The following is a 13,280-nucleotide window of genomic DNA, read 5'->3' on the forward strand; positions in this document are numbered from 1 at the left end:
AGTGTCTAAAGAATAAGGTTAAGTAGTAATAGGATTAATAAGGTATTTGCATAAGAAAGTTTTGTTTTCAGGGGTGTATTATCACACGGGATCGAGACCACTCTGATTTATTAAATCTATGGACAACAGCAAATGGGTCAGGATCGTGGTACCTTGTGCAGACTAATTATGACCATTGGAAGCAGCCTCCCTTTTTTGATGATCGTAGAACACCAGCTAATTGGTGTATGGTGGAAGGAGGAGCAACGAATGCATCTTTAAGACTGATTTATAATGTGTTGTCAACGAAACCTGTCTTGAACAAGGTAACTAAATGCTTTATCAATATTGCTACAGCTTAAGAAATGTAAAATTCATTAAGGATTTTCCCTTGTATGTTTTTGTGTTATGTACAGTATTTTATCATGCAGCATTTGGTTATTTCTGTTGCAGCGAAGGAAACTTCTTTTCAGGCAACCTCACCCACTTTCAATAGAAAGAACTATGGGCTTCACTTGCCCCTTCATCAATTCTTTCCTCCATTTCCCAGATGGTTAAGTCTCTCTCTCTCTCTCTCTCTCTCTCTCTCTCTCTCTCTCTCTCTCTCTCTCTCTCTCTCTCTCTCTCTCTCTCTCTCTCTCTCTCTCTCTCTCTCTCTCTCTCTCCGGCGCCGGACGACAGGCTAGGGAGGAGCCAGAAAGAGAAAGTTGTTGCCATGCTCCACGAGGCCTGGATGAAGGCCCACATGTTTGCTATAGTAAACAAGGCAGAGATTGACCTTTGTGCCACCTACCTGTATGCCAAGGCATAACTCCTAAGGTTATAAATGGACCGTGCAACAGCAGTCAGAGAGAGAAGCGCTCAGAACTTCACCAAGGACAGCTGTCCATACCTTTGGCTGTCCCTTGTATCCTCCACGTGTTCAACCCTGAGGTTGAGACCAGTACACTTTTTTTGTGGCATCCCTTCATTCCCTCCCTCTAGCGCCGGCACCCCTATTGGACCAGGACATTGTCATCTTGACAAAAATAATGTAACAGAATAAGATTTCTTAGTCACAATCCTGTTATTTCTCTGTCTGATTTATTTTCCATTTCAGTAATTTGTGTTGGAGCATCAAGTGTTAACGTAATTATGCATTTAGTATTGAACTGAGTTATTTGGCACCATTTGTTCATTCCTTCAGTTCCCTTTGAATGTCTTATTATTCTTGCAAGTAACTGTCTTGCATATCTTGCAGATCGGCCCTGGCTGTGGAACCACTTTGGCTCTATCTCATGTGCAGTGGCCTTATGCCACCCCTTAATCTACCAATCTGTGATGTTCCTGTTATAAAGACACCATTGGCATAGAATATTTCTCATGTGTAGGGTTCATTCATTTAGCTGGCCAGTAATTCGTCATTCTTCTAATCTGTGTTTATTATGTAGAGTAAATATAATTAATTAAGAGAAACCTTGATTTTGTACATATAACTTACCTGGTAATTATATATATAGCTGTAGTCTCTGACGTCACGGCAGAAAATTGAAAATCGCGGCAGCGCTAATGAATGGTCACGTGATACCCCTTCCCACCGCCCTCTACAGGTGAGTGAGAGGAACCATAACCCAAACTCTTCATATGTTTCTGCCGTGTGGTACCGGTAAGACCGGTGCAGCTTAGCAGAGAATTATCGCTGATTCTTTCGTTGGACATTGTTGGTGATGTACAATTGTTTGATTTGAATCTTTGGCAGACATTGTTTGTGCTTAGCTTTTTTCATCCCCGCCTTCCTTATTTAGCATTATGTCGGACACTGGTCCTCGGTGTATAGGTTTTGTAGCAAGGGCTGCAAAAACTAGATTAGGAAAATTACCATTGACCCTCATTCTGTGTGTTGGGGTGTAGAGGACAGGTTTGTTCGGTATCGTTAATCTGTGAAGAATGTAAGGATTTGTCAGGGGAAGAATGGAAGATTTTAAATGCTTATCTGAGAAGGCTTCAAAAAGAGAGAGCTTCAGCTAGGACTACCTCTTTATCCTCCCGTGATAGTCAGGATTTATCTTTTCGGTTACTAACCCTGATATTCCTTCTAACAAATCTCCTATCCCAGACCCCGTTATTCCCGAACCCGATACCGTGGCCAGTCTTAAGACGCAGATGGATGCGCGTTTTAGTGTGATGCTTGCTGCCATGGAGCGGATGAGTAAGTCTTTGGTAGTAAGTGCAGTGTCTTGTGATAGTGCAGTGGAGGAGCTGGCTGTTCGGCCCACTCATTCTCCTAGGCCTGGACCTCTGTCAAACTCCCCAGCACCAGGGAGGAGGCAAGTCGAGAAAGCCCAAGGGAGGTGAGTGGGACCTGCCCCGAGCAGTTGGCCCCTCAAGCAGTCCTGTTGCCGCTTCCCAGGATGCAGATGTTAGCCATAGAAACGGCACATCAAGGAGGTGTATGTCTTCGAGTATGTCAGTGAGGATTTCGCCTAAGAGAGGTTGGCGTCGTAAAGATGTCTCGAGACCATTCAAGAGGTCTAGGTTGGCATCTCCTTTGGCAGTTCCCAAGAAAAGAGTGGCGCTTCAAGATCAACCTCCTTCGTGTAGTTTTTGGGAGAAGCCGAATGTTTTTCGCATTCCGTCGATTCGGAGACGAGAGGCATGTGTTGGGGCGGAGACGCTTGCGTAAGAAGAGAGTGGTGTTGTCTTCGCCTGTTGTTGCTGCTTCTGGCGTGATTGCTGCATCTAGCGCCATGCGCCATCCTTCGTTTCGCCTGGCTCATCGCGCCATACGCCACGCTACGATCCTCCTGGCGCCATGCGCCAAGCGCCAAAAATTGTTTCTCTTGGTGACTTTCTTCAAGCTCCAACACCTGCGGTCACCGTGCCTCGTTCAGTTCCGCATTCTCCTTCTTCCGCCTTGCCTCAAGATTTGTTTTTGGTGGAAATGAATAGGAAGCTTGATAGTATTCTCGGCTTTATGGAAAAAAGTGATCCTTCCGTGAACGAACTGCAAGTTGCTTCGATTTCAAAGGATGCTCCTTCATCGAATGTGCGGCTTCCTCGAGCGATCCTGTGCTGCATTCTCCTCGGAAGACGAATCTTCCTCCATCTAGATCCTTGGCTCTTTCTCCGATTTCTGGTGGTGATGTTGCTTCGGAATCGGAGGCTGAGGTACAACCAGAGAAAGAGAAGCCCTTATCGAGCTATAAGCAACTGCTTCAGTATTTTCTGGAGAATTTTCCGGATTCCTTTTCACCAGTATCTCCAGCTTCAATGGAATCTCAATACGCTCGTGATAATAGGACAGAAACTTCGCTGGCTACCAAATTAGTTCTTTCTATTTCGGCCAAGAAAGGATTGAAGAAAATGGAGGAGTGACTTGCAGAGAAGAGGGAACAAGGGAAGACTGTGTTTTGTTTTCCCCCTTCGAAATTGTCGTCTCGTCGTGGTGGTTGGTACGAGACTGGAGAATCTTTCTCGTTGGGAGTAGCTGCCTCCTCCCAAGGAGATTTCTCTAGTTTGATAGATTCGGCCAGGAGGTCGGCTCTTAATTCAACCAAAGTATTCTTTTCCACATCGGAATTTGATCACCTCTGCAAGAATGCTTTTAAGATTTTGGAAGTTATAAGTTTCCTCGATTGGTCGGTTGGAGCTCTTGGGAGGAAACTAAAAGCTTGCGCCCTTCAGGACGATCAGTTCGCTTCCTGTCCGGCGTGTTAGCTTGCATCGACAGGAGCATTAGAGATGCGGCTATGGAACTCTCTTCTGTGATTACGATGGGAATTCTCAAGAAACGTGAACTATGGTGTTCTTTCACCACTAAAGGAGTCTCTCGGTCCCAGAAGTCAGCTTTGTTGTTCGCTCCTTTAGATAGGAAACATCTTTTCCCGAGGAAATAGTATCTGAGATCGCCGACTCTTCAACAGAAGGCAACTCAAGACTTGCTGGCACAGTCCACCAAGAAGCCTAAACCGTTGCCTTCAACAGTTGCTCGCCCGACAACGTCGACGGAAAAATCTCAAAGTCGGCCCTTTCGTGGAAGAGCCCCTGCTAAATCGTTTCCCAGATCGAGGGAGAGGTCGTTTTGTACCTAAGCGATCAAACCCTCCGACAAGAAGTGAGCGTCTCCTTTCACTCACCAGTAGGAGCCAGACTGTCAGCTTTCTGGACAGTCTGGGAAGAAAGGGAGCAGAACCTTGGACAGTCTCAGTTTTAAAGGAAGGCTATTCAGTTCCATTCTTGAAGGACCCTCCTTTGTCCAGGGAACCAGTGGTCTTAATGGCTTATTCTCTAGACTCAGAGAAATGTTGTGCTCTAGAGAAAGAGGTGTCAGCTTTGCTAGAGAAAGAAGCAACAGAGAAAGTTCTCCCCCTTTCTCCCCAGGATTTTACAATCGTCTCTTTGTAGTACCAAAGGCGTCAGGAGGCTGGAGGCCAGTTCTAGACGTGAGCGCTTTGAACCTGTTTGTCAAGAAGACAAAGTTTGTGACGGAAACCACTCAATCAATGCTGTCATCCCTTCTTCCAGGAGATTGGATGGTATCCATCGACCTCCAGGATGCGTATTTCCACATCCCGATCCATCCTGCTTGAGGAAGTTCCTTCGCTTTGTGTTCAAAGCGAAGTGTTTCAGTTCAGGGCAATGTGCTTCGGCCTCTCGATGGCCCCCAGGTATTCACCAGAGTTTTGTTATCAGTGGCTGAAGTGGCTACATCTGTTGGGGATCAGAACAGTTTTTATTTAGACGATTGGCTCCTGCGTGCGACGAAGGAAAGGTGTGTGAAGGATTTGGAAAAGACTCTTCATCTAACCGAAGAACTGGGACTACTGGTAAATTGGCAGAAGTCACATCTGGTGCCATCTCAAGAATTAGTCTATTTGGGAGTTCAGATGAACTCAGTAGTTTTTCAGGCTTCTCTGTCGGTGGAGAGGGTAGAGTCGTGCCTGTTGAAAGTGCGAGATTTTGTGAAGAAGACCCAGTGCTCGGCCAACGAGTGGATGAGCCTTCTGGGAAGTTGTCTTCCGCAGAACCGTTTGTGAGTTTGGGGAGACTACATCTAAGGCCCCTTCAGTTCTTTTTAAGAGAAGTCTGAGACAGGAAGAAGAGCCGGACTCGTTTGTTTTCAAATCTCAGAGGAGATAAAGGCAGACCTCAGTTGGTGGAACTCTCCAGAGAAACTTCAGGAAGGAATTTCACTGTTCCCAAAGAACCCCAACCTCATCTTGTGTGCAGACGCTTCAGATCTAGGATGGGGAGCCACGTTAGGCAAGTTGGAAACAGCAGGCCGATGGAAGGAGAACAACTTCGGTGGCACATCAATCTGAAGGAATTAAAGGCCATTCATTTAGCCCTTTTAGAATTTTCGAAGGTGGTAAGGAACCAGGCAGTGATTGTCCAATCAGACAATACAACAGCTCTCGCATACATAAAAAAGCAAGGAGGGACCCACTCGTTCTCGCGAGATCTTCTGTTATGGGCGAAAACGAACCAAACGACGTTGATGACAAGGTTTATTCCAGGGAAGCTCAATGTGAGGGCAGACGAGCTAAGCAGGAGCTTTCAAGTACTCTCAACAGAGTGGATCTTAAATCAAGAAGTTTGCCTCCAACTGTGGAATCTATGGGGTCGTCCTCTCATAGATCTGTTTGCCACCAAGAAGACAAGTCAACTGCCTCGTTATTGCTCTCCAGTGCCGGACGAGGGGTCAGTCTTCATGGATGCAATGCTGATGGACTGGTCAGGTCTGGACCTTTGCGCCTTTCCTCCGTTCAAGATGTTGAGAGCAGTTCTAACAAAAATGTTGTCCCACAAGGGCGTGCGAATGACACTGGTTGCTCCGTTTTGGCCAGCAAGGGAATGGTTCCCGGACTTGATAAGTCTTCTCATAGACTTCCCGAGGCTTTTACCACCGAGTAGATCTACTCAGACAGCCTCACTTCCGAAGATTTCACGGAGGTCTATCCGCTCTTCAGCTAACTGCGTTCAGACTGTCGAACGTTGCCTCAGAGCTAGAGGTTTTTCGAGGAAGGTCTCTAGAGCCATCGCTAGAGCTCGCAGACAGTCCTCCACAGCAGTTTATCAAGCTAAGTGGTCAGTCTTCAGTGAGTGGTGTAGGAAGACTGGCACATCATCTTCTAAGACCACTTTAGAAGAGATTGCAGACTTCCTCCTGTATCTGAGTGTGGATAGGAAGCTGTCTTCGTCTTCGATCAAGGGCTACAGAGCAATGCTTTCGACAGTCTTTAGGCATAAGGGCCTGGATATTTCAAATGATAAGGACTTGTCAGATCTTATCAGATCGTTTGAAGCATCCAAGAATTCCAGAGAGAGATTGGTTTCCTGGAATTTAGATGTGGTCTTGAAATGGCTTGTGGGCAGTAAGTTTGAGCCATTATTGTCTTGCTCTTTCAGAGACTTCTGAGAAGACAATCTTCTTGGTAGCTTTGGCTACAGCAAGGAGAGTCAGTGAGTTGCACGCCCTAGATAAGAGAATTGGGTTTTCTAGGGGTAAGGCAGTCTGTTCTTCATTGTTGAGTTTTTGGCAAAGAATGAGACACCGTCTAAGCCTTACGAGATCGTTTTCGATCCCTGGTCTCTCAGATTTGGTGGGACCAGATGAAGAAGAAAGATTTTTATGCCCAGTAAGAGTATTAAAAGTATATTTCGAAAGGACTCAAGCAGTGAGAGGTCCTCTCCTAATCTTTGGTGTTCTGTGAGGGATCCGAGTAGGCCTCTTTGAAGAATGCTCTTTCCTTCTTTATGAGAGACCTGATTGTAGAAGCTCATAACCAGGTAGAAGATGTGCAGCTTCAAATTTCTAAAGTTAAAGCACATGAGGTGAGAGCGGTCTCAACCTCTTTGGCATATAGGAGGAATCTTTCCTTAGATTCAATTATTCAAGCTACATTTTGGAAATGTAGGTCAGTGTTCGCATCTCATTATTTGAGAGAGATTGAGACAATATATGATGGATGCAGTACGTTGGGACCGTTTGTGGTGACTGGCACGGTGTTGGGTAAGGGAATAAAGGAAGTCAATCCTTCCTTGTGATGCTTTCTCTTGCTTAAGGTTAGCGTTGTTGTTTTCTGGGATGTCTGGGGGCACATTGTGACTAGGAGTACCCAACAGTCTTACATATTGGGTAATATTTTTAAAGTACAGGTTATTGGTGACACCCCTTTGTGTTTTCGTGTACTGCGCTCTGGGCAGGGCATTTATTTGGTTGGTTATCATGCATAGTCCACGGTGAGCCCTCGACTGGCATGTAGCCCTCTAGCACTTAACCCTCAGGTCTATATACCTAGTTGGTGCAAGTTGAGGATAGCAGATTAAGAGGCAGTATCCATCAAATCAGCTACCTCAACAGGTAAGGAACCATCATTGTGTTTTTATTTTCACAATTGTCTAGACTTTTTTCATATTAGCTGCCATGGGCCACCTCCATCAAGGTGCCAATCAGCTATATATATAATTACCAGGTAAGTTATATGTACAAAAATGTATTTTTATAATAAAATGAGGTTTTGTACATACTTACCTGGTAATTATATAATCAAACCCACCCTCCTCCCCTCTCATGGGCAGGTATGGCATAAACATATGAAGAGTTTGGGTTATGGTTCCTCTCACTCACCTGTAGAGGGCGGTGGGAAGGGGTATCACGTGACCATTCATTAGCGCTGCCGCGATTTTCAATTTTCTGCCGTGACGTCAGAGACTACAGCTATATATATAATTACCAGGTAAGTATGTACAAAACCTCATTTTATTATAAAAATACATGTTTATGTAATCTTCCCTCACATGAAGGCCCTCAGCCAGCATTGGTTCTCTTGATTTATTCATCTACATAATTGCCTTAACCAGTCTTATTAGTCAGATTTCATGATAATGTAAAGAACTCCCTGCAATTATCCGCTGCTGCCCAGAATCAAGTAAGTACAGTTATCAGCGTAATAGCAACTGCTAGCTGGTCTGCATAATTAGAGATGACCCTGATATCATAACCCCTCCATTTTAAGCACATGATTAGAACCAGTTCCACAGCATAAGTACATGTCAAATTATTTTGTTTAGGTTTATGCTAGGTGTGAAAAGTGACTGAATTCAATGTTAGGAAATTGATAGACCACATGCCTGCCAATTTAGTTCATGAGAAGAGAGTATTAACCATTCCACGAGATTTTTCTGCTCTCGCATGTTAGCTGCATGTTTTAAGAGTACAAAGCTAGGGAGCAACTCGGTTGAAGAGTTAATAAAAGGAATTGTGCCCTTATTCCTTCGTCCATGTGAGAAGGACAGTTTGAAAGTCCTGAATTCGTAGATAGGCACATTGCGTAGGTGACTGCCAAGGCTTTGATTTTAGATTTATTTTTCTCTCTCTCTCTCTCTCTCTCTCTCTCTCTCTCTCTCTCTCTCTCTCTCTCTCTCTCTCTCTCTCTCTCTCTCAATTCTGAGTTCATTAAAAATTCCATTGCTATAAACGACGCATGCACAGCATTCATATATAAATACCTTTCTTTTGCTCGCTAAAAGTTATCCATACGTCCTTGCAGATCGCAACATTTTTGAGAATAAAAAAAATTTTTAATTCTTTAACTGAGTCAGATGTTCCTCTGCAAGCCCGCAGTATTCCCGTGAATTTATTTATTGAAGAATTTCATTCTCATTCATTACTGCCGGGAAGCCTCCAAGCTTGGGAAGGGGTTGCCCAGGCAAATGCCAGCCAGGTGGAGTCCCCCACCCCCCACCCACCTGACTCATTCATTGACGGCAGATGTCACGAGACCAGAAGTAAACAAAGTAAACATTAGAGCACTATTATTAGTCACGTGCGAGCTAAGGTTTGTTTTGATAGCAGAGAATAACTATTTCTTTCCTTCCTCATGCATAACTGTTCGGCAGTCCAGACTGCCCGTACATGATAAGTTTAAGCATTTTGTCTTACCCTCGTGCATTGGAGATTTTAATATTCCGTAGGTTCAATGTACTGTTCTCATCACACCACATTTAAATTATTTCGACAGCACAAGGAAAATTTCCTTTACACACCAAAAGTGTATAACCCCGTAAACCTTTTATTAGTTCTGCAGCATCTCTCAGCAAATAAAAATATCCATAAAGGCTTATGTTAGCTTGGGCTAATGTTCGTTCATTACGAACAACAAGTCTGAGTCTTATTCAGACATATTAATTTTCATTCATTACGAACAATTGAGTCTGCTCACACCCTGAATCTGTTCATTTCGAACAATGTTGAGTCTCTTCAGACATATTGAACCTGTTTACTTGAACAGCTCTGAGACTTTTAGACATACTGAAACTGTTTCATCATGAATTTTGAGTCCTATTCAGATGCCCTGAATCTGTTCATTTTGAACAATATTGAATCTCTTCAGACATACTGAACCTGTTGGCTCGAACAGCCCTGAGTCTTTTAGGCATTGAAACCAGTTCATCATGAACAAACTTGAGTCTTTCCGACACCCTGAGTCTTTTCAGACACCCTGAAATTTGAGTCTTTCAGATAACCTAAAATTTGAGTTTCAGACACCCTGAAATTTAAGTCTTTCAGACACCCTGAAATTCAAGTCTTCTCAGACAACTTGAGTCTTTCAGACATCCTGAAATTTAAGTCTTTGTAGACAACCTGAGTCTTTTCAGACAGCCAGAGTCTTTTCAGACACCTGAGTCTTTCAAGACACCCTGAATTTTAAGTCTTTTCAGCATACTGATTACGCATTATCCCAAGATGTGTACGGCATCCAGAACCTAGCAAAATGAGGACTCCAGGTTCTATGTGTCCACTGGAAAGGACATGGGACTGTCAGAAGAGCCCTGAGGGAGTGGGTCCAAGAGAGAACAGACGATGCCAAGGCAGAGAGAGATAGGCAGGAGGGCAGGAAAGAGAGGCAGGAGAAGGAAAGAATATCCCGGGAGAAACGAGAAGAGGCAGAAAGGCTGAGAACAAGAAGGAAAGGCTCATCAGCTTGCAATGGAACCCCAAGGCATGCGCAACACACCAACAACCTCTCCACATTCAACCCTCAGCAGTGTAGGCTCCCTCATAAGAAAATGGGACAAAGCTTGACCATATTGAAAAGGTCCTGATGACCTATCAGCCCTCTACTGAAGAAGTGTCTCTTATCCTGGGAAAGCACCTTGAAGGGGAAGGTGCCGTTGCATTCAATGCTCTCCCACCTGAGGATCAAGAAAATCTCACCCTTGCCCACCAAGCCATCATAAAGGCTTTTGAGATAACTCCTGACTGCTGGAGGAAAAGGTGGAGAAATATGCCCAAAGAGTCAGGCCAGACCTGGTCTGAGTGGATTTTTAAAAAGACCGAAGCCTTAAAACGATGGCTAGAATCTCTCAAAGCCACGAGTGCAGGGGAAGTCCTTGAACTCTTCCAGCTGAAGGACTTTTTTTACATTACACCCTGCCAGCCCTTGCCACCCATCTATGTGACAAGGTGCCTAAGACAATGGTCAAGTGCTGTCATTGGGCTGACATTTGGGATACACATCATCCCCATCTTAGTTCCCATGGATGAAAATTATATCCCTCCTCGCCTGCCTCAACCAACTCCCAGCAACCTCCCAAGAATGGGCACCCCCATAAGAAACCCAAGTGTGGATATTGTAAGAGAACAGGGCACCCCACTGAACAGTGCTGCTTGAAGACTGAGAATCAGCCAGGAAATCCTCTCTGTCCTCAAATGGGACAGCACCCCAACGAGCCATGCCTGGATCGTGGGTGAAAGGTAAAGGGCCTGCTCCCTCCAATGGGACAGTGCCAGGTAAAGATTATAGCCAAACTTATTGCCTTGCTTGCAAAATCTATGGGCACTCTGCCCAACGGGCAAAATACCCTAATAATAAGTCAAATACACCTGCCCTTGCCTTGGCAGTCAACGACCCAACATCCTTAGGTCCTCCAGCCCAGGGTCCCATATATGTGGCACCTCCCCCAGGTAGATGCCCTGCCAGCCAGGTCAAGGCATTTGATGACTCTGGTGCACAAATGTCCCTCATAAGGAAAGACAAAGTTCCCTGTGGAGCTACCATTAACAGACCTAAACTCGTCACGATTGAAGGTATCAATCACTTTAAGATGATACTTCCTACGTTTATGTAATTAGTACCGCGATATGCTACCAGGATGGCGCTTTGGTTTGTTTACATCTGCTCATGCCACAAGCTGCAGAGTGCCAACGTAACTTAGGAAATTTTTCTTAATTTTATGATAACAGTCATACAGTAATTCGGCATATTTTTAATAGTGTATTATTAATTTACTGTAATAATCAGGCTTGTTTTTCAGTGTTATTATTATTAACAACAGTTTTTGTGTGTACCCGTTACAGTACATTGTGGTAGTGCCCATAGGCTACCAAGCCTAGACTATGGTGCTTGGTCTACCATCGGTAACACGGCCACATTGGTCGTAGGCCAATTTGTTTGATACAGTATGCATTTAAAAATGTAAAAAGTGCTTCTAATACAGTAAGTTATTTAACTCTGAACTTATTTAATTGTAATTTGTGTAATGTTTTGTATAAAAAGGCAAGGTTGGGGTAATGACTGGTGGTCAGGAATGGATTAATCCATTTTCAGTCATTTCTTATGGGAGAAACTGATTCGGAATTTGACTAAATCGAATCTCAACGCTTCTGGAATGGATTAGTGTCGAGGACTGGGCTCTACTGTAGTTTGGCAGTTGTGTGTAAGGCTGAGACAGCCCTATGATTGGTTCTGTGTGTGTTATCGGCTACGTGCCCACAAGTTTTACTTTTATTCTCTGTGGTATAAGTGGTGTTACATATACTATGGCCATCCACGCATGTACGTATGTATGTGTATGTGCACATGCTCTTACATGTACTGTACATCCAACTGTATGCATATACATTATATATTGTGGAGTTGAAACTACTATATCAATTAAAAGCTACTCTATTCCCTACAGATACAGGTAGAAAACTATTTACAATGAGAAACTGATGTGTAGGTCCATGCCCTGTCATTGCCTCAAAATATAAGAAATTGATGTGTAGGCCTATGCCCTGCCATTGCCTCAAAATTTAAGAAATTGACATGTAGGTGTATGCCCTGTCATTACCTCAAAACATAAAATTTGACGTGTAGGCCCATGCCCTTCATTGCCTCAAAATATAAGAATTTGATGTGTATAGGTAGGCCTATACCCTGTCATTGCCTCAGAATATGAGAAATTGACATGTAGGCCTATGCCTTGTCATTGCCTCAAAATATTAGAAACTGACATGTAGGTCTATGCCCTGTCATTGTCTCAAAATATAAGAATTTGGTGTAGGTCTATGCCCTGTCATTGTCTCAGAATATAAGAATTTTATTTCTGAGTTCGTCCCTGTGTCACCCGGTGAAATTCCTTTCTTGCACGAATTTCTAGGTATAAATATTGCTAAATATACCAGAGAAAAAAGCTATCAGGAATGCTGGGGTTACTACCCCCAGATCGAGCACCTTCTTATACCAAGAAGGCGTTGGTATGAATAAGGGTGAGTGAAGAAATCACAACCACAGAACCACACTCGAAAGACATCCCAATGGCAAAATCCCTCGGAAGAGCGGAGAGCTGTACCAGCTCCCACACTCACCCGCCCGCCAAGCGGCGACCCCAGCGCCATCTGAACTCATTCCATTTCTAGCACGTGATCGTTGTTGTTGCTGAAGTTTTTGGTTCTTGTGCTTTTGGCTATTTTTCGCCTTTCCCAGCATGTCGTCGAGCAGCTTTACTGTATCCAAGTTAAGTACCATCTTATTGTGGGGTTTTTATGATAAGTTTGGCTGTTTCAGCCCGTATTTATTAATTATACGTGGTTCTGTTATGACGCTACGGCGTCCCCTAGTCAGCCATGTCGACCGCGAGGTACGCCCGTCCAGCTTGTTCTGTTTGGGCTTTTCTTGTCGATTACATTGCTTATCGTTATTTCCCCTAGGATTCATCCTGGTGGCGTTTCCTAGGCTGGGTTTTTTCAGTGTTTCTCTAACGATAATTTTGCTGAACCGCATCATTAGGGTTCCTGCATTTGGGTTCCCGTCATCTTCCCGCTTAAGTAACTCCCCAGGATGTTTCCCCTTGGACAGTTATAGCTTTATAATTATTATAATTATTATTTTGCTTGTGCTTGACGTCATGTTTTCAACTGCTTAGAATTATTAATTGTTACCGTGGGGGCGTCAGGTACAGTTTTCCTGTTTACTTCCTGTCGCTTCTCTTGGTTAGGCTACGCGCCTAGCACAAGCACAAGATTATTTTATTGTTTAATGTATATATGATGGTGA

General features: G+C 44.1%; 1 protein-coding gene across 5 annotated transcripts in view; it reads left to right on the forward strand.

Moving 5' to 3' along the window:
- LOC136831316 (acid ceramidase-like) overlaps positions 1–13,280 on the forward strand; it is a 182,331-nt gene that overhangs the window by 150,327 nt on the left and 18,724 nt on the right. For all 5 annotated transcript variants that reach the window (XM_067091513.1, XM_067091517.1, XM_067091515.1 and 2 more), the window contains one exon: positions 72–305. In XM_067091513.1, coding sequence (XP_066947614.1) covers positions 72–305 — 234 coding nt within the window. The remainder of the gene's footprint in view (positions 1–71; positions 306–13,280) is intronic.

This window comes from Macrobrachium rosenbergii, chromosome 48, assembly GCF_040412425.1.
Source record: "Macrobrachium rosenbergii isolate ZJJX-2024 chromosome 48, ASM4041242v1, whole genome shotgun sequence".
NCBI lineage: Eukaryota > Metazoa > Arthropoda > Malacostraca > Decapoda > Palaemonidae > Macrobrachium > Macrobrachium rosenbergii.